General features: G+C 40.5%; 3 protein-coding genes and 1 long non-coding RNA gene across 7 annotated transcripts; 1 reads left to right on the top strand and 3 right to left on the bottom strand.

The window, feature by feature from the left end:
* Positions 1–512: 512 nt before the first annotated feature.
* On the top strand, positions 513–16,351 carry LOC117500149 (geranylgeranyl transferase type-2 subunit beta-like). 2 transcript variants are annotated; one of them, XM_034152861.1, is made up of 5 exons: positions 513–587; positions 1,090–1,197; positions 3,035–3,232; positions 3,549–3,626; positions 16,200–16,351. In XM_034152861.1, the coding sequence occupies exons 1-5, from the start codon at positions 585–587 to the stop codon at positions 16,338–16,340; spliced, it is 528 nt and encodes a 175-aa protein (XP_034008752.1). In that variant the 5' UTR covers positions 513–584; the 3' UTR covers positions 16,341–16,351. The 2 variants fall into 2 exon arrangements, with proteins under 2 accessions (XP_034008752.1, XP_034008751.1); XM_034152860.1 differs by lacking the exon at positions 16,200–16,351 and having other exon boundaries at positions 3,549–3,821.
* On the bottom strand, positions 5,040–6,855 carry LOC117500146 (tripartite motif-containing protein 16-like). Of its 2 annotated transcripts, XM_034152855.1 has the most exons (2): positions 5,780–6,855; positions 5,040–5,653 (listed from the first exon to the last, which is right to left on the bottom strand). In XM_034152855.1, the coding sequence occupies exons 1-2, from the start codon at positions 6,756–6,758 to the stop codon at positions 5,100–5,102; spliced, it is 1,533 nt and encodes a 510-aa protein (XP_034008746.1). In that variant the 5' UTR covers positions 6,759–6,855; the 3' UTR covers positions 5,040–5,099. The 2 variants fall into 2 exon arrangements, with proteins under 2 accessions (XP_034008746.1, XP_034008744.1); XM_034152853.1 differs by having other exon boundaries at positions 5,040–6,855.
* LOC117500152 lies at positions 10,891–13,151 on the bottom strand. 2 transcript variants are annotated; one of them, XR_004557765.1, is made up of 4 exons: positions 12,875–13,150; positions 12,210–12,471; positions 11,949–12,016; positions 10,891–11,554 (listed from the first exon to the last, which is right to left on the bottom strand). It is a non-coding gene; the product is annotated as an uncharacterized LOC117500152 (long non-coding RNA). The 2 variants fall into 2 exon arrangements; XR_004557764.1 differs by having other exon boundaries at positions 12,210–13,151.
* Positions 16,352–17,620: 1,269 nt separating the features above from the next.
* LOC117500145 (tripartite motif-containing protein 16-like) lies at positions 17,621–19,330 on the bottom strand. The gene has a single exon (XM_034152852.1). The coding sequence runs from the start codon at positions 19,328–19,330 to the stop codon at positions 17,666–17,668; it is 1,665 nt and encodes a 554-aa protein (XP_034008743.1). The 3' UTR covers positions 17,621–17,665.
* Between the last annotated feature and the right edge of the window lie 1,381 nt (positions 19,331–20,711).

The raw sequence follows: 20,711 nt of genomic DNA, 5'->3' as shown, positions 1-20,711 counted from the left end.
TAACATCTGTATGGAGTCAGATCAGTCTCAATATTAATAAATGCTCACAGAAGGATTCACAAATGTATTTTGCGATTTATATATAAATGACTCTCCACAACAATATCTCTCAATGCACTCAAATATTTATTGTTGTATATAAATGTACAAAAAATGGGCATTTAAACTGCTTTTTATTAATTCAAAGACAGCTCTGAATTAATAATCAAATATGTTTCCTTTCTTTACTACTGGATGAAATTACAAAATGTACCCATCATTTTCCTCATGCTAGTATAGCCACATACAAGTATCAAACCACCTGTTAAAATGCACCAGAATACAGGAAATCTATATATTTTTTCGCCCCCACACCCCCCGTTAAAAATGTCCCCCCCACATTCAGGATGCTTCCTACGCCCATGCGTGAAACGAAAAGGGATTTTGTATTGTTATATCTGATTCTAAAAGCATCCAAGTGATTTTCTCCTGCATAATCCCGTGTCCCCACTAGGTGGCGGTAATGCGCATCTTAACCAGTTTGACAGCCACCAAAAAGAAAACAGAAGAAGAAGAAGTAGCCTGATCATGCGAACATCTCCAGAATGGTAACCGGTTATCATGTTGTAAATGTCATCGTTACTCAGCTTATTTTTATATAACAATACAGCCGAAATGCATTAACATGTCCACTTATCTCCGTTATGTTCAGCTTTAGCGTTACATTGACCGCTTACCTGTGAAAACAGCTAACTGATGGTTAGCATCAGAGTTAGCATGTAGCTAAATTATACCAAAACAACTGCTTTACTATCTTCATTTTCACTAATTTTGCTACATAATATAGTCATTTTCAGGCTTGACACGCAGGTTGTGGTTGTATATCATTGAAACAAGGTCATTTAGAAATTGTGCCATGTTTAAAATATATAATACACTGTAGTATGTCATATATTCATTGTTTTAAGTTTCTTTTTAGGTTATTATTTGTATATTTTCTTTTTTTATGTTTGCACCACCATACACCAAAGCTAATTTCTTGTTTATGTAAACGTGTAAAACACTTGATTCTGATTCTGATAAGTATTGTGGTGATGTGTTCAATGTCAGGGTACCCAAGTGAAAGATGTCATCATTAAGCCTGACGCCCCCAGCTCTCTGCTGCTGGACAAACATGCAGACTACATCGCTGCCTACGGCTCCAAAAAGGATGACTATGTGAGTAAAAGGACATTTTGTAGGATTAATTGATGTTTTTTTAAGAGTGTATCTTTTAGTTCCCAGGGTAATATGTTCCCCAAGTGTATTTTATCTTTATATGACACATGAAGGACAGTTTTTAGAGGAATTCATGTTTTAAGCAAGGCTTTTTTGGCCATTGTTAAATATTCAATATATGTTTTTCATGGTCAATAAGTTGAAATCACCCACCTTCAGCTAAAAGCAAACTGATCTACTCTTTGAAACAGACACCATCAAATGTGCAGATATACCACAGCATGTCAACAATTCTTCTTGTCATATTCACTCATTCATCTACATAATATGACTTTACTCCGCATCGGTTTTGACCCACCATTTTTTTTCCTTTGGGCGTTTATATTTCCAAAGTGGCTGAACATATTTTGACTGTAATAACTGCATTCAAAACTCTCACTTCAATTTCCTTGCTTGATCTGTGAATGGCCTTACCAACCTCTTCCAACATTGTTAAGTAAAGAGAATAATGCTAAGGCTAGTCTTGGTACCAAGGAACATTCATTCTGGAAAAAAAACACTTAAAATCTCCTAAGATTGTCTTTACCACAGACCAGGGATTTAACCAAAAACCCATAAAAGATCCCATAGATTTTGAGATGAGGGACCCATAAGTGCAATAATGCTGACTCATTCCCGGGTTTTTGGACTCATTCCTGCTGCACTGTTTATCTTTCCTGTTTGTTTGTGTTTGTCCAGAGGCCTGTACTACGAAGCCGGATTTTCGCTTAGCCGGCTGACTTCAGGGAAAACTCAGGCTTTTCGGTCCTACGACGCTGGTTCTCTTTTTAGCGGGCTAGATCTCCATGGTAACTTATGCTGAGCGGCTAACCTCCTCGGGAGGAGGTTAGGTTGCAGGCTAAGAGATTAACTCAGTGAAAGCACCGCCTGCTGACCAATCAGAGCTCCGTGTGCGGAGTTTAAAGCGATCAAGTCATATTACAGGATAGAGGAAATACAGAAAAACTGCCGTTGCAGGAAAGACTGCCGGCCAAAATCAACTGATTGTGTGAACGTGCAAATTAATAGAATATCCCCTCCCATCTTCAGAGCAATCTGACTATTATAACATTAGCGTTAAGAAAGCTTACTTAAATATCTGCCACAACATAAGTAACCGGATCAGAGTAACATTAAGTACAGTCCGCGGCACTGTGAGTGCAGACGTCGATGTGTCCCATTATCATTCATATCATATCACATCATAATGTATCATATATTTCCTTATTTGAGTCAGCTTCTTGAGCCGTATCTGGCCGTGCAACACTCACAGTGTCACATACTGTATGCAGAAGTATTATTTTAAGCAACACATTAAGTTGACGAAACACTTGTGTCAAATGTAATTAAAGTCAGATCCACTCGTGTCTTGGACGGGGCAGTGATATCATAAACCTGTTAATGTACGCATTCAAACACTTTTTCTTTTACCAGCTGTATTCACCTTGCAGGTGCAGCTATGTGGCTTTTATCCTGGATAAAGTGTTTAAGTCATGGATGTTTAAAGTTTAACTTCTTCATATTTGACTAATATTAAAGTTCACTTTTCATTCAGGAAGTATGACGCTGCGCTGTCAGTACGCTTGTCCATGTTTGAGATTGGTCGAATGCTCCAAATACCACCCCTTTCATGTGAACGCGCACCTAACTAGATAGGACACGGCTGGCTTGAGCGATCCACTTGATAACCAGCGTCGTAGTACAGCTTAGCGAGAGCGCGTATGTTTTGGATTGGGCCAACCGGCTAACTCAAACATATCCAGGTTAGCAAAATCCGGCTTCGTAGTACAGGCCTCAGGAGTACACACTGTCAGAGTACCTGCGGATGAGCGGCATCTACTGGGGGCTGACGGTGATGGACCTGATGGCGCAGCTGCCCCGGATGAACCGGCCGGAGATCGTAGACTTCATCAAATCCTGTCAGCACGAGTGTGGAGGCCTCAGCGCCAGCATCGGACACGACCCCCACCTGCTCTACACCCTCAGCGCCGTGCAGGTGACTCCTCAGACAGCCAACAGGAAATGTGACAGATTGCTAAACCTATTCTTGTTTTTCTCATCAACTTCTGTGGATGAGAGAAGTTGGAAATGTCGCCAACAAACGAAAACAATAGTATGCTTTGCTTTGATTCAAAGTTGATGCAAGCAGACATGTTAAGTATGTTTTAATGGATTTAGTTCCTGGAGGACACACAGAACTATACAATAATTTAGTTTCCTAAAGATTTTATTCATCTTCCTCTTTCTCTCTCTCTAGCAGCCTCAGTACCCAAATCCTTTCAGTCTATTTACTGTTTTACTCCTTTCTTCAGATCCTGTGCTTGTACGACAGTGTGGATGCTCTCGATGTGGACAAAGTGGTGGAGTACATCAAAGGGCTGCAGATAAAGATGCCAAAGCAGGAGATGCTGAACAGGAGACAGTTTCAGGCAGATCTAGCATCCTCTCTCATCCTGGTAACAATGCTTTTCTGCTTTTCTGAAATACAGAAGAGGATTAGGACCACATGTGGATTTATCTTTTGGACATGACCAAAACTGATTTTTTCTTTTGAGTAATAAATCAAAATTCTTACTTAAATCTCATATCTATGAAAACTAATTCTGAAGGTTTTCATGAAAATAAATAAAATATATTTTAAGAAAAAGTCAGATTTCTGAGATTTTCTTAAAGAAAAATTGAAAATCTGAATTTCTTTTGTAAAATACATTTTTTTGTTATCAGAATTATGACTTTCACTAGTAAAGAACATGTTGAGGTCTGACCAAAGTCATTTTTTTCTAACTTTAATCTCAGATTTCTGTAATTTCATTAAAAAAAAGGAATAAAATATATTTATTCTGAATTCTGAGATTTTCAGAAAAAAAATGTTCTTAAGAAAAAGATTTATTAAAAATATTCTGAATTCTGACTTGTTTCTCAATATTCTGACTAAAATCTTGAAACATAAAAAAATTATCACTTTAGTTCAGATCTCACATTTCTCCACATGTTCCTAACCCTCTTCCATAGACGTTTCGTCCTCTCCATTCTTTGGTGTAAATAAATGCACTTGTGTTCACTTTCCCCCCCGACTCTCTCAATGTTATTTGTTGTCGTGTGTTACTGTCTCCTTTTTTGTCCGAGAGCTTATTGGGGACGTAGCAGTAAAACAAGAACTACATGTATTAAAAATTCAACTCAACTTAGTGCAGCTTCACTGGAGAGGAGAGATCATTCATTTTAAGATTACAAACAAAGACTGAGATGTTCACTTGTGTCCTCTTAGCTCTTTTATTAACAAGAAAAACTCCAACATTTTATTTTGTACAGACATGTAAATGTGGCACTCATCTCACATCTTGAACATAGAAACACAATTTATTACAAACTCAACCTGTTAGCTTTTCTTTGAATGTGTTTTCTTTCCTTCTTCAAACTTTCATTGATGCATTCAACACATTGAGACTTAGTCACAAATAAAAGACATTTAGAATAAAATATCTACAATGAAAGAAGCTCTGGTGCTTTCTCTCTCTCATGCTTTACAAGAGAAACAACAACATACAAATACATCAATATCGATATTCAACAAATATTTAGAGCAAAGTTTACATTTCCATGCAGAGAAATATGAGTTGAGGTTAACAGAAATCCTCCTGAGCAGTGACAGCCTCCATGGCTAAACAGACACAGGAAGGAGCGCCGCCTAAAGAAACTCCAACATCTACAGAACAACTCAGGAGAAGATGTTAAAGCACATCCCATAATGTTTGATTGACAGCTGATCTCTGTGCAGTGAAGACATGAACAATCAGCTCTCAGCAACAATGATGGACACACAATGAGTTTAAGAAGTAGAAGAGTTCCTCAAAGACTTCAGGCTATTTCAGTTTACAGAACTCAGCTGTGGCTCCATAACCATAACCAACTCCAGCATGTAGCGGCTGAGTGAATATGGTCTGGACTCTGTGGAGGAGAGTCATGGTTTCAGAGATGCTGTAGAAGGACAGAATACCTGCTCTGTGATCCAGGTACACTCCTACTCTGGAGGACTGAGGACCTGAGACGGGAGTTTTGATTCTGTTGTAACGAAATAAATAACTGTTTTGGTTACAATCTAAGGACCAAGATTTGTCATTGTATCCAAATCCACTTCCATCCTCTGCTCTGATGATATTCTTGTATGCGACTGCTACATAAACTCCTCCCCCTCTCCACTCCACCTCCCAGTAACAGCGTCCAGTCAGACTCTCTCTACTCAGGACCTGAACATAATGAATGAATCTGTCTGGGTGACTAGAATAAGACTGATGTTGTTTCATGAATGTTGCTTTTCTGCTTCCCTCAGATAATAACAGATATGTGTATGCTGTGTTTGGATCCAGAGTGATCTCCTGTGAATATTTGAAGAACCCAGCTCTGGTGGTGGGCTCTGCTGCTGACAGTAAAACATCCACTTCAGTCGGTGAGACGTTTGTCCATTCCTCTCTCAGGACGTCCTGTAGTTTGTCTCTGACTGCTGACAGGGCCGCCGTCACGTCCTCAAAGTAGCTCAGAGGACGGATGTTGATGCTGGATGAGTGTGTAGGTTCACTGAGGGCTGACAGTGAGGGGTAGCTGTGCAGAAACTGGTTGTGATCCTCTGTGTGAGACAGCAGCTTCAGCTCAGCGTCTCTCCTCTTCAGCTCAGCCATCTCCTGCTCCAGCTTCTCCTGAAGCTCTTTGACTCGACTCACTTCACTCTTCTGCTGGGATCTGACCTGCTGCTTCACATCAGAGCTTCTTTTCTCCATGAGACGGATCAGCTCAGTGAACATCTTCTCACTGTCCTCCACTGCTTTATCAGCAGAGCCATTGACGGCCTCCACCTCCTGCTGAAGCAGCTTCACCTCCTTCTCTCCGTCCTGGATTCTCTGCTGGATGTTTAGTCGACTCCCCTCCAGCTCTCTCTGCCTCTCAGTCCTCTCTGCAGCAGCAGACACCGTGTCGTGGCCTTTGTGTTCGTCCACAGAGCAGAGATAACAGATACACTGCTGATCAGTGCGGCAGAACATCTTCATCACCTCGTCGTGAAGAGAGCAGATGTTCTCCTGGAGCTTCTTGGAGGGCTCCACCAGCTTGTGTTTTTTTAATGGAGCTACGTCATAATGAGGCTGGAGGTGTTTGTCACAATAAGAGGCCAGACACACGAGACAGGACTTACAGGCTCTCAGTTTTCTCCCAGTGCAGAAATCACAGGCCACATCTTCAGCTCCAGCATAGCAGTGATCAGCAGGAGCAGCTTGGAGTCCAGTCTTCTTCAGCTCCTCCACTAAAGCTGCTAACATGGTGTTTTTCAGCAGGACAGGCCTCGGTGTGAAGCTCTGCCTACACTGAGGGCAGCTGTGGATCTTCTTCTCATCCTCTCCATCCCAGAAGCCTTTAATACACTTCATGCAGTAGCTGTGTCCACAGGGAATAGCCACCGGATCCTTCATTAGATCCAGACAGATCGAACAAGAGAAGGTTTCCCGGTCCAGCTGAACTCCTTTCTGCGCCATTTCCCCTCTCAGTGGCAGCGAGTGTCTGAGTTTCACTTCCTGAAACCTGAAACTATGTGAGCTGTGATCTGAACAGCATGGGTGTGTGCAGTGAATGTGGCCTATCAGCTCTTGGACTTTACCCACATGTTGGTTACACCCATCCTCCTCAGTGTGGATCTAAAGGGGAGGAGCCAGGAAATACAGAGTGGAGCTGGCTGTGTCTGAGAGCAGGAAGAAGAGGGAGGGCTTATCAAACTCTGAGTCATCCCAGCAGGAGGAGCAGACACTCTGAACTGTTTCCTCATTCACAAACGGAGCCTCGCTTACAACCTGCTCTACATTTGAAAACAGTCTTCAGCTGTAAAATATTTGTTTTAAATTCAGGCTTTTGTAGCACACAGCTCCACACTCATGGTAGCAGTGGTGAAAGAAGTACTCAGATATTCTACTAAGTAAAAGTAGAAATACTACAGGGTAAAAATACTCTGTAACAAGTAAAAGTACAAAAGCATTGGTATCAAAATATACTTTAAGTACCAAAAGTAAAAGTACTCCTTATGCATAATGGCCCTTTTCAGAATCGTATAAATATATATATATATATTGAGTTACTATAATGATTATTGATGTGTTTTATCACAGTTAGTAAATGTAGAGCTAATTTGAGCAACTGTATGTCCTGCTGCTGGATATCTTATCCTATAAATATCTGTCAAAGTGTATTTAATAACTGATTTATATTTTGAATGATCTACTAATCTATATCTAACTAGTAACTAAAAGCTGTCGAGTAGAAGTATAAAGCAGCATAAACATATTGGCATCAAAAAATAGTTAAAGTACCAAAAGTAAAAGTACTTACTGCGCCCAATGTCCCATTTTAGAATCTTATATTGAATTACTGGATTCTTTCATTTTGTTTACGTTAATGTGTTCATCACAGCTGTTAAAAGTGGAGCAACGTTTACTTTATATACTGCTGCTGGATATCTTATAATAATAATAATAATTATATATCACTGTTTATTCATATTTTGTTTAATCTAATCATTTGTATTTGTAAAGTAACTAGTAACTCATTTTGTCAAATAAATGCAATGCTTTCTGCGGTCATGACTACTTCACTTTGACTGTGGTCTTTTTTCAGCTCTTTAATGAATAAGAAAACCCCCTGCAGTCGTATATTTTCCAGACCTGAGGTGGTTTACAAATATCTCCTGAAAATGAATTCACAAGGCAGTAAAAACTGAAAATCCATGCTTTTTCCTCATGACTTCTTTCAGTCAGGTAACACAGTATCTGGGATGCATTGTCTTCAAACTGTTAACTCTGTATGTAAGGACTCCACGGTGCAGACCCATGGAGAGAAATCAAGTGTAGTGATTGTCTCTGGTGCTCCAATGTATAGTAAATGCTCTTCAGCCCCACCCTTGGAACAAACTCCCAGCAGCTTCACATCTGATAATCACCACCGGACAGGTCAGGAATTATATTCTATTCTATTTTATTTGTAGTGTATGAGTTTGAGATTGTGCACTATATACTCAACATGTTAGGTACAAACCATTTACGGTTAAACAGAAAAGGTTCAAATCCCCTGTTACCTGTAAGAAAACTAAAGCACAGAATTGTTAAACAGAGGATTGGCATTCATATCATCTGACACCATATCTGTCTGCATGCCATATCCCGCATTAACCACAGAGTAGCAGCGTTGCCTCTTAACCCATTCATATACCACCCTTTATGTATAGTCTATGATTCCAGCAAATTAAACTAAAAGCATTAGATTCCTCAGTAAACTGTGTTCCTCAGATCAGGGGAATGTTTTATGAGTGGCATTCAACTGCAGTCTGATCTCATGTGAACTTCAGGCATGTGGTTTGGGTTGAGGTGAGGTTTCCGCAGCCAAATTTGCAAATATAATTCCTCTTTATTATTATTATTATCAACACAGTTACTTTTTTATACAGTGAGGTAAATGGTAAATGTGCATGTATGTCTGTAAGGATGCGTGGAAGGGTAGGACCCAAATGCAGACTATCAAAAAAGGTAAACGGTCTCGAAACAAAAAGCGAGCTTTATTTTAAAAAGCTGAACAATAGCATGGCATGAAACACATAGGTTCTACAGAAACTGACCGTGACCAACATGGTGGGAGACAGGAGAAACAAACAATGAACCGACAAGGCACACAGGGGAAGACAAGACTAAATACAGAGAGGGGTAATCACAAGACGAGACACAGCTGGGGTAAGGGAGGCAGAAACACAAGGGCAACAGGTGAACACAATCAAACAATCAGACACACCAGGGAAACTAAGACAGGAAGGCAAACACAGGAAGAAGGAACAGAGAAGACACAAGGAGGAAAACATTTCAAAACAAAACAGGAAACCAGAGACAGAAAAAGACAAGACAAAACACAACACAGACAGATCGTGACAATATCGTTCAGTATGCGTTTACAGGTGAATACGTCTGCATTTCCTGCCAAATACTAGCCTAAAAAAGATTACAATATAATTAATGCAAATAAACTACTTCTACTAATAATAATAATCATAATCAATTCAATAATATAAATACTATATTATTTTATTATAATATAGTTGTAATATAGTCAAGACAAAACATGCTTATTACATGCTCAAAAACTGATATTTCTTCAATCTGTATTCAAATGTAGTTTCCTCTGTCAGCAATGTATCAAGAACTACACCAGTGGCGTCGCCTGGGGTAGGCATCCGGGGCTTTAGCCCCGGATGTTTTTTCTTTAGCCCCGGACAAATTCTCCCTCAATATAATACATTAACCGTACTTCTTTACCTATAGGACGGCAGATTTGTAATTTCCCGTGTTCAGTGAATGCAACATAGGCAAGCCAAGACACCACCAGACCAATCAGAGAGTTGCATGGAAATAAACGTGTTTTATTGGCTGACAGGTACGTACCTCTCCTCTGTGACAATGTTTAAACTTTAAACTGTCAGCCCCGGACGCGGAGATTCTGAAGATGGACATTAGACATGTTTTCAATAAAAAAGACGGCAATACTCAAGTGGTGGCTCACACAACAACCCCAGAGCCACCACCTGAGCCAGGTGAACAAGGTATGTACATGTCAGTAAACTTACAAGTTATGCGAACATGTAAGCAAAGCATAAATTACAGCTACGTTGACGTTACTTTGAATCGCACGGGTAATCTAAACCGTTAGCAAGTAGCTATAGCGAGCCAGATATATTAAATAAACACTTTGTCATACAATATAAATGTTGTGTTTTTTAGCGTTACCTGGTGATTTCAAAGAAAGCTCTCTGGGAAATGTTGACTTACTGTTCGACAGGAAGCTAGAAGCTACCTTACAGTACACAGTTGATCCTGAGTCCTGTCAGTTAAAGTGTTTCATAGTTAGCTTAGCTAAGCATCAAACTAGCACTGAAATATATGGATGTTATGTGACAGTATTTCTGAGAAAAGTCCGTTTAAATGGTGGCCTAGTTGCCACTGCTTTACTGTCGACAGCACGTTTGAACGTATTTGCAGCAGTAAATGTGGCTGTTTGGCCACTGACGTTGCCATAACACCTGAATTTAAATGTGCAACCTCTTTTTGTGACAGATTTTTGCATGAAATTATAATTCTGATTGATATTTCCTATTGATAGCTAGTTTCTATGTGAACATTATGAGATGGACAGCCAGCTAACAAGCTTTTTATATACAAAGATTTCAGATCAAAGCTAATCCAGTAGGGCTCCTGAAAGGGGACAAGGGACACTATGCTCCCAAATATTAAGCCTCAACCCCCATCTTAAAATTGATATGATCAAAAAATCTGCATTGTCGGAGGCCTTTTTTCCTCATTATCATGTCAAATTGTACAGCTTTCCTTAGTTTTGAATGCAGAAAGATGACTATTCGAGTATTACGTGAAAATGACTATATTTAAGTGTTAAGTAAATATATTAAGTGAATTACTCAAACTGCATTTGTATAGGAATGATTCTCTCCTATTGGCAGATAACTACTAACAGTGATATCTACTGTACAAGAGGTTTCCAATGTCAATTTAACTATTTTCAATTGGTTAGTATTATATTTTGTGACAGTGTGGTGACACTCATTTTAATGAAGACAAATTTGTGTATCTTGAAATTCATTTATTTGACAGAGCTGGAAACTGATTTTAAATACTTGTTTGTGTTTACCTACACAGTCATCACAGATGAGCCAAAAATAGTAGAGGATGAAGAAAGGAGAACAGGAGAAAGGGACACACAAGAAGGAGATACAACAGATAAGAACAACAATGAACAGGAACATCAGAACAGACAAGAGTCAATGGGTAACTGGGTAACTGATTTAGGGACTGCAGATACAGGGCCAAGGCAAGTGAGACATCACTGTTTTCCATCCGGCATGTTTGGCCAGCAAAATAGATCATTTCAACCAAGTTGGTTTGATACTTTTAAATGGGTTGAATATTCTACCACTGCCAATGCAGCATTCTGCTTTAGTTGTAGACTATATGGCAAACCAAAGCAATCAAGGGATCAAAGGGACACCCTCACCACCTCAGGATACACAAACTGGAAGCGTGCATTGGATTCTTTTCGAGAACATGAAAATTCAAACATACACAAGGCTCTTCTTTCCAGTTCTCGACAGAATGCTGGAGGAGCTTCAAAACAGGTTTTCTGGAGTTGGGGAAAAAATATTAATTGGCATACAGGCATGTCACCCTCCATGGGGAGGTCGTCGACCGATTTGCGAAGGTCAAACCAAGGCGATTTAGCCTAACACTTCCACCTACAAAACAATAAAGAGTGTGAAGACAGCGAATGATGATGGGGAGAAAAAACGAAGCAAATGAAAGGTAATGTGATGAAGGAAGCAGCAAGTGAGGAAGGAAGCAAGTGATGAGGGATTATTATTTCCTCCTTCCATCCCTTTTTTCAGTTTAATCTCATTACTAACAACTTCTAATAATTTGACATAGTTTATGATTTAATTGGAAAATCAAGTGTTTTTAAATAATAAACCTGTTTCTGATTCTGATTCTTTGATTTTTTTTGACATATGGGTGTTGAGAGATGTATAGATCTCTTAATGTTGCTCTCAAAGTGCACCAGATTGATGCTTTTAACTTCAATATTTAAAAAAAATCTTCCTGGGGGAGTTCCCCCCAAAAATAGTACTTTACCTCTGCTTATGTAACTCCGGTGTAGTGTCCCCTCGGCAACAGATCACTCACAGTTGGTGATTACTTTCCTGCATTTCAATGGACAGCATATAAAAAGGACACGTGAGCTTCATTGCTTAAGAGATCCTCACATGCCATCTCTTTAAAAAAATAAGTGTCCAGTCAACAACAAAACATCAGTGATCATATAGTGGTAGTATATTTTTCATAAGCAATGTGAAACATTAAACTTAAAAAAACTGGTGTACAAAACTCACATACCTGCGTTGATCTCCTGGAGTGTCTCTACTCTTTCTTCTCCACCATTAGAGATTGCAAACATTTCAGAAACAGCTAGAGGTAGGGGACAAATAACTTGTTCGCTGGGCATGTCAAAAACCTCCCTGCTTTGATCAAGACTTTAGGGAGCCTTTCAGCCCCTCTGGCAAAGGGGCTGGAAAGCAAGTTTTGCAAATGCAGTACCATCTACATGCTTGTGCTGTTCCAGACACTGCTCTCAACCACTCAGGGCCTGCACAAATACCTGCAGAAAGAAACAATTGACTTGGTGCAGGCAGTAAATTACAAAACAGCAGTTGAGAACACACTGAAAAGTTACAGAAGTGACGAGAAAGCAAGACCAAGGCCCTGTGCAATGATCTTGATATTCCCGAAACTGTGACACAGAGGAAGAAGCGTAGAAACATGGAAGACTTTGTAGTCGAGGCATCGTGTGGAGCAGCTCTCCCATTAGCTTATTAGCTCAGATTAGCTATTGATGATCACGTTGATAAATCATATAAAACCAATAGCCAAACACACAAAAAACATGCTGCTGTGTGAGCATTAAACGATTAACATTAAACTAAACAAACACAACAAAACGTTATAGTCCTTATAAAATAAAAACATACATTTTGTCCACCAAAATAATACAGGCACCTTACCCTCGAGAGATCCTCACATGTTATGAGAATCTCCCACAATCCATTGCCGTAACAAAGCTAATGCAGGCACACGTTTGTTTGTGACACCAGATGGCGTAATTCTTCTTCTTCTTCTTTTATTTAATGGCGAATCGCTTCCACTTGGAGCATATATCGCCACCTCTGGCGTAACCCGAATTAATTCTCCGATTTAACAAGGATTTTATACCAACCTTTATAACTCTGTACACACACGACACACCTATATGTCGTGAGCTGATTATCGAGCCTTCATTGTAACAGATCTGGTAGGCCACCACGTTATTCTTTACTTTCTACGTCTTTATATGGAGAAGATATTACTTTTTTCTCCGTCATGTTGTTTCCATAGCAACAACAACTTCCTGTCAACAGCCAACGAAAAGTAACAAAAAACACTGTAATATCCTTTTCAGTTTCACAGAACACAAATTGGGTTATTTACATAATGTTTACAGTACTGTTTATTGTTATTTTGTAATATTCTTTGCGGAATTTGGCCATGTAAAATGTCCTATTGGGTTGCTGTACAGCCAATGCGTGACGTCATTGGTAAGCGGCGTAACGAACCCCGAACAGATTCTGGTACCTACACCGCCACTGTAGGCTCAGCCCCGAATGTTTCCAGGTCCAGGCGACGCCCCTGAACTACACACACATTTCTATCAGTATTTCTCTGTGTTGTGGTTGACATGATGATGACTGTTAGGAGTTAAGGGGAGAGGCTGAGCATCACCATGAAATGTGTAAATTGACATAAAAATGAATAAAAGGGGAAAAAATGCTCCATGTTTTTTAGGCTGTAAACTTGAACTGTTATGTAAGCCAACTAGACAGACAGTTTATCACTCTTCCTCCTGTACATAAGCAGATAAAAGGCATAACATACTTGAATGAATGGTAAATAAAGAATGCTGGAAATAACTGCATCTCCATTAGCCTATATGCTATGCAGAGACTGCCTTCTTCATGTCGTGAATTGCAGCTGATGTGTTTAATATGGCAATTGGCAAAAGTTTGACATTTGACTTATACAACATTCGCAAGTTGTACATTTGACTCATACAATAACCCACCTTCGAGTGATGCTCTAGTTTCTTCATGTTTTGTTTTTGACTCCCTCTTGCTTGCGCCGGACTGAAACTGTCTTTTCGCCGACATCTCTTCACCTGCACTAGTGGCCATATCAAAGCCGTGATTGGTCAGATGTCGATTCATTGCAACGGTGTCGGGTTACAGACGTGCTCCCCTTGTCACCTCTCACTCTCGCGTGTCAGCGCGGGGGGGGAACTGCGCTGAGAACTGCGCACAAGCTAAGCTCATAAGCCGAGGCCCCCTGCGCAATGTGAGGCCCCATGCAGCCTGCATGATCGGCCTGTAGGGAGGGACGGCCCCCTGCACCCCGAAAGACCTCAGTCTCCTCAGCAGAAAGAGTCTGCTCTGTCCCTTCTTGCAAAGAGCAGCAGAATTATCAGTCCAGTCCAGTTTATTGTTCAGATAGTTGTTTGCATAAGTAGGCTATATTTTTCGTTTCGTTTATTTAATAAATTAATTTCAGGACAACTTGGGGAATTTTGTTTGTTTGTTATGAGTTTTAAATATATTTTGAAAGTGGAGATAGAGAGAGAGAAGCAGCGCTGTCTGAGTTGCAATACCCTAGCTCAAGCATTTATGCAACTTACGCCTATAAATTGTTTATGTGTAGTGATCACTGATGCATACACTGGGGTTACATAATCCAATCATGGAACTACAGGTTGGGGGTATTGTTTCCGCCCGGACACATATGTTGACGGTACCTCCGGGGTACCTACTGTGTGTCCTCCTCTTTCACTTTCTCTTCTCCTCTTTCCTGCAACCCGACAGCACGTCGATTTCTGCTCCCCAATAAAGAGAGATTTGCACCTTCGATGCACCGCCTCCGTCTCCCTTCTCTCGGCACTACATATGTAACTTATGTGCCGGTGTGTCCATGGTTTTGAGTCTGTGTGTGTGTTGAGAGCAGCGCCGTCTGCTTTTTGCAGTACGGTAACTACAGTAGGACTAAGCATACCGGTAGTTTCTGTAGACATGTCTGCCCGTTTGGTGAGTGCACTGCGCGCGTGCGCACTTGTGGCATTGTTTGGGATGACCAGTGGCGGTTCTAGACCAATTTGACTGGGGGGCCATGGGCCAGTTATTTTCTGAGGGGGGCACAATAAATGCAGGGCGAAAAAGACAAAGACAGTATGAAGTAATTGCGCATAAGAAAACAATGCAATACAGTTATTGGTATTTGTTTCGGTACACATATTTATTTCAGATTCTTATAGTTACAGTTTTTACGCTGGGTCTGACTAGAATGACAAATAGTGTTAGTTCCGCCTATTCCGTCAGCCAAAACATCGTTTAATCATAAACTTTTTTTAATTTTTAATTTTCAGGGGGGCCACAGGGGGGTCCAAAGTCAGTGTTAGTTACATGTTAATTGTTAGACGCTTTTATCCTAAGCGACTTACATACTCAATACTGTGGGCAATCCCCACAGGAGCAATTTGGGGTGAAGTGTCTCAGGGACACAACGACACGCTCGGGCCGGCTCTGCAAACAATATTGAATCTGGACGGATACTTTTTTAAGGAAATCGTTTTTATTTTTTTATTATAATTATTGTGAAATGTATAATGTTTTCGTCATTATTACAACAAATACACACTTGCAACTGATAACACTGGCAATGATTTTATATTTATTAGACTATTCAAAAAAAATCATGCTTCAAAGAAAGTGGGGGAACGGCGATCCCCCGCGTCCAACGACCACTGCTGCCATCCAAAAAGTGATTTTGAGATGGAATCAGAGGACAGTGACACTGCTATGAGTGAAGAAGAGGCAGAAGAAGATGCCTGTGGACAAGTGGACAAAGAAAACCAACAACAATCCATCCCTCATATACTTATGTTCATATAATAACTTGTTTTATATTTTGTTTTTGTCATTGTTAATGTGTAAAGTCAACATGTATATTTTCTACTTTCTTGTTTATTTCCAGTCTTTTTTAATCGTTATTGTACAATGCCATGTCTTTTATGCTGCTGCAACACAACAATGTCCCAAATTGAGATCAATAAAGTGCTATCTTATCTTATCTCTTATCTGAACCCAATGGCCGCCCAGTCAGTGATTATGTGGACATCGAGCCCCAACCAAATAAACACACCAAGCCCCGTGACAGGTATCGCTGGCTGAAAAAATATTTGATCAGTCCCAATACTGATTTCTCTGCTCCAGATATCACAGAGGATGTCATTTCTGCAAAGCTCTAAAGATGCCAAAGCAGGAGATGCTGAACAGGAGACAGTTTCAGGCAGATCTAGCATCCTCTCTCATCCTGGTAACAATGCTTTTCTGCTTTTCTGAAATACAGAAGAGGATTAGGACCACATGTGGATTTATCTTTTGGACCTGACCAAAACTGATTTTTTCTTTAGAGTAATAAATCAAAATTCTTACTTAAATCTCAGATCTATGAAAACTAATTCTGAAGGTTTTCATGAAAATAAATAAAATATATTTTAAGAAAAAGTCAGATTTGAGATTTTCTTTAAAAAAAATTGAAAATCTGAATTTCTTTTGTAAAACATTTTTTTTTAATCAGAATTCTGACTTTCACTAGTAAAGAACATGTTGAGGTCTGACCAAAGTGATTTTTTCCTAACTTTAATCTCAGATTTCTGTAATTTCATTAAAAAAAAGGAATAAAAAAATATATTTATTCTGAATTCTGAGATTTTCAGAAAAAAAATGTTCTTAAGAAAAAGATTTATTAAAAATATTCTGAATTCTGACTTGTTTCTCAATATTCTGACTAAAATCTTGAAACATAAAAAAAAATATCACTTTAGTTCAGATCTCACATTTCTCCACATGTTCCTAACCCTCTTCCATAGACGTTTCGTCCTCTCCATTCTTTGGTGTAAATAAATGCACTTGTGTTCACTTTCCCCCCCGACTCTCTGAATGTTATTTGTTGTCGTGTGTTACCGTCTCCTTTTTTGTCCTAGAGCTTATTGGGGACGTAGCAGTAAAACAAGAACTACATGTATTAAAAATTCAACTCAACTTAGTGCTGGAGAGGAGAGATCATTCATTTTAAGATTACAAACAAAGACTGAGATTTTCACTTGTGTCCTCTTAGCTCTTTTATTAACAAGAAAAACTCCAACATTTTATTTTGTACAGACATGTAAATGTGGCACTCATCTCACATCTTGAACATAGGAACACCATTTATTACAAACTCAACCTGTTAGCTTTTCTTTGAATGTGTTTTATTTCCTTCTTCAAACTTTCATTGATGCATTCAACACATTGAGACTTAGTCAAAAATAAAAGACATTTAGAATAAAATACCTACAATGAAAGAAGCTCTGGTGCTTTCTCTCTCTCATGCTTTACAAGAGAAACAACAACATACAAATACATCAATATCGATATTCAACAAATATTTAGAGCATAGTTTACATTTCCATGCAGAGAAATATGAGTTGAGGTTAACAGAAATCCTCCTGAGCAGTGACAGCCTCCATGGCTAAACAGACACAGGAAGGAGCGCCGCCTAAAGAAACTCCAACATCTACAGAACAACTCAGGAGAAGATGTTAAAGCACATCCCATAATGTTTGATTGACAGCTGGTCTCTGTGCAGTGAAGACATGAACAATCAGCTCTCAGCAACAATGATGGACACACAATGAGTTTAAGAAGTAGAAGAGTTCCTCAAATGACTTCAGGCTATTTCAGTTTACAAAACTCAGCTGTGTCTCCAACATAACCAGGCCAAACTCCAGCATGTAGCGGCTGAGTGAATGTGGTCTGGACTCTGTGGAGGAGAGTCATGGTTTCAGAGATGCTGTAGAAGGACAGAATACCTGCTCTGTGATCCAGGTACACTCCTACTCTGGAGGACAGAGGACCTGAGACGGGAGTTTTGATATTGTTGTCACGAAATGAAAAACTGTTTTGGTTACAATCTAAGGACCAAGATTTGTCATTGTATCCAAATAGACTTCCACCCCCTGCTCTGCTGATATTCTTGTATGCGACTGCTACAGAAACGTCTCCCCCTCTCCACTCCACCTCCCAGTAACAGCGTCCAGTCAGACTCTCTCTACTCAGGACCTGAACACAATAAGTGAATCTGTCTGGGTGACTAGAATAAGACTGATGTTGTTTCATGTTTGTTGCTTTTCTGCTCCCCTCAGATAATAACAGCAGTGTGCATGCTGTGTTTGGATCCAGTGTGATCTCCTGTGAATATTTGAAGAACCCAGCTCTGGTGGTGGGCTCTGCTGCTGACAGTAAAACATCCACTTCAGTCGATGAGACGTTTGTCCATTCCTCTCTCAGGACGTCCTGTAGTTTGTCTCTGACTGCTGACAGGGCCGCCGTCACGTCCTCAAAGTAGCTCAGAGGACGGATGTTGATGCTGGATGAGTGTGTAGGTTCACTGAGGGCTGACAGTGAGGGGTAGCTGAGCAGAAACTGGTTGTGATCCTCTGTGTGAGACAGCAGCTTCAGCTCAGCGTCTCTCCTCTTCAGCTCAGCCATCTCCTGCTCCAGCTTCTCCTGAAGCTCTTTGACTCGACTCACTTCACTCTTCTGCTGGGATCTGACCTGCTGCTTCACATCAGAGCTTCTTTTCTCCATGAGACGGATCAGCTCAGTGAACATCTTCTCACTGTCCTCCACTGCTTTATCAGCAGAGCCATTGACGGCCTCCACCTCCTGCTGAAGCAGCTTCACCTCCTTCTCTCTGTCCTGGATTCTCTGCTGGATGTTTAGTCGACTCCCCTCCAGCTCTCTCTGCCTCTCAGTCCTCTCTGCAGCAGCTGACACTGTGTCGTGGCCTTTGTGTTCCTCCACAGAGCAGAGATAACAGATACACTGCTGATCAGTGCGACAGAACATCTTCATCACCTCGTCGTGACGAGAGCAGATGTTCTCCTGGAGCTTCTTGGAGGGCTCCACCAGCTTGTGTTTTTTCAATACATTATTAAATTCATTATGACACTGGAGGTGTTTGTCACAATAAGAGGCCAGACACACGAGGCAGGACTTACAGGCTCTCAGTTTTTTCCCAGTGCAGACATCACAGGCCACATCTTCAGCTCCAGCATAGCAGTGATCAGCAGGAGCAGCTTGGAGTCCAGTCTTCTTCAGCTCCTCCACTAAAGCTGCTAACATGGTGTTTTTCAGCAGGACAGGCCTCGGTGTGAAGCTCTGCCTACACTGAGGGCAGCTGTGGATCTTCTTCTCATCCTCTCCATCCCAGAAGCCTTTAATACACTTCATGCAGTAGCTGTGTCCACAGGGAATAGCCACCGGATCCTTCAGTAGATCCAGACAGATCGAACAAGAGAAGGTTTCCCGGTCCAGCTGAACTCCTTTCTGCGCCATTTCACCTCTCACTGGCAGCGAGTGTCTGAGTTTCACTTCCTGAAACCTGAAACTATGTGAGCTGTGATCTGAACAGCATGGGTGTGTGCAGTGAATGTGGCCTATCAGCTCTTGTGCTTTACCCACATGTTGGTTACACCCATCCTCCTCAGTGTGGATCTAAAGGGGAGGAGCCAGGACATACAGAGTGGAGCTGGCTGTGTCTGAGAGCAGGAAGAAGAGGGAGGGCTTATCAAACTCTGACTCATTCCAGCAGGAGGAGCTGACACTCTGAACTGTTTCCTCATTCACAAACGGAGCCTCGCTTACAACCTGCTCTACATTTGAAAACAGTCTTCAGCTGTAAAATATTTGTTTTAAATTCAGGCTTTTGTAGCACACAGCTCCACACTCATGGTAGCAGTGGTGAAAGAAGTACTCAGATATTCTACTAAAGTTAAAGTAGAAATACTACAAGTAAAAGTACAAAAGCATTGGTATCAAAATATACTTTAAGTACCAAAAGTAAAAGTACTCCTTATGCATAATGGCCCTTTTCAGAATCGTATATATATATATTGAGTTACTATAATGATTATTGATGTGTTTTATCACAGTTAGTAAATGTAGAGCTAATTTGAGCAACTGTATGTCCTGCTGCTGGATATCTTATCCTATAAATATCTGTCAAAGTGTATTTAATAACTGATTTATATTTTGAATGATCTACTTAAGCAATAGCTCACGACAGGCCGTGGTATATGCTCATTATATCACAGCTAAGGGGCGTGGTTCGGCCCGACGCGAAGCGGAGGGTCGACAACCCCCTTAGCTGTGATATAATGAGCATATATCACGGCCTGAAGTGAGCTATTGCTTTTATAAAACGGTTACCAAGTGTGGCAATATGAAAGAAAAATACACACTCTAATTTAAATAGTTTTTATTAGTAAATAATGATGTTCAAAATAAAATAGTCCCTCTGTTGCCTTCTGCACGAAACATAGTGCGAGGTGGTTGCTATGCAACAACACTAACAACAACTAGCGAACATATTAGACAGAGAGCGTTGATCCATTATTTGGCTATTTATTTACATTAATTTGTATGTTGCCGTTTATTGTGCACCCACTGAAAAACTGTCCAGCATCAGTAGCATGGCTTACGTGGTTACTTGTATAGGCTGAGGTTGTTCTAGGCTGTTGCTTTGCGTGGCGAGAATATTGCTCCACTTTCTCCGGTCCCCGAGATTCGGCTTCCAGTAGCTCTGGAGAGAGCTTTCGCACCTGTGGCCACTAACGGTCATAATTTCTCTGCTTTGTTTCAAGACCCGCATCAGAAAGCTTTTGAATGGTGATCCTTTTCCAGTTGGTCTACCTGCTCTTCACGTAGCTCTGCATGT

Source organism: Trematomus bernacchii, unplaced genomic scaffold (genome assembly GCF_902827165.1).
Source record: "Trematomus bernacchii unplaced genomic scaffold, fTreBer1.1, whole genome shotgun sequence".
In the NCBI taxonomy this organism is placed as follows: domain Eukaryota; kingdom Metazoa; phylum Chordata; class Actinopteri; order Perciformes; family Nototheniidae; genus Trematomus; species Trematomus bernacchii.
The sequence above is the reverse complement of the archived record's forward strand: the minus strand, read 5'-3'. Positions and strand labels throughout refer to the sequence as shown.

Bases quoted from the DNA above. Each gene is read 5' to 3' on its own strand.
- LOC117500149 (XM_034152861.1), top strand. The intron at 3,233-3,548 runs GTGACTCCTCAG...TCCTTTCTTCAG, and splicing joins ACACCCTCAGCGCCGTGCAG to ATCCTGTGCTTGTACGACAG. The intron at 3,627-16,199 runs ATGCCAAAGCAG...AAAGCTCTAAAG, and splicing joins TCAAAGGGCTGCAGATAAAG to ATGCCAAAGCAGGAGATGCT.
- LOC117500146 (XM_034152853.1), bottom strand. From the start codon at position 6,758: ATGGCGCAGAAAGGAGTTCAGCTGGACCGGGAAACCTTCTCTTGTTCG.
- LOC117500145 (XM_034152852.1), bottom strand. From the start codon at position 19,330: ATGGCGCAGAAAGGAGTTCAGCTGGACCGGGAAACCTTCTCTTGTTCG.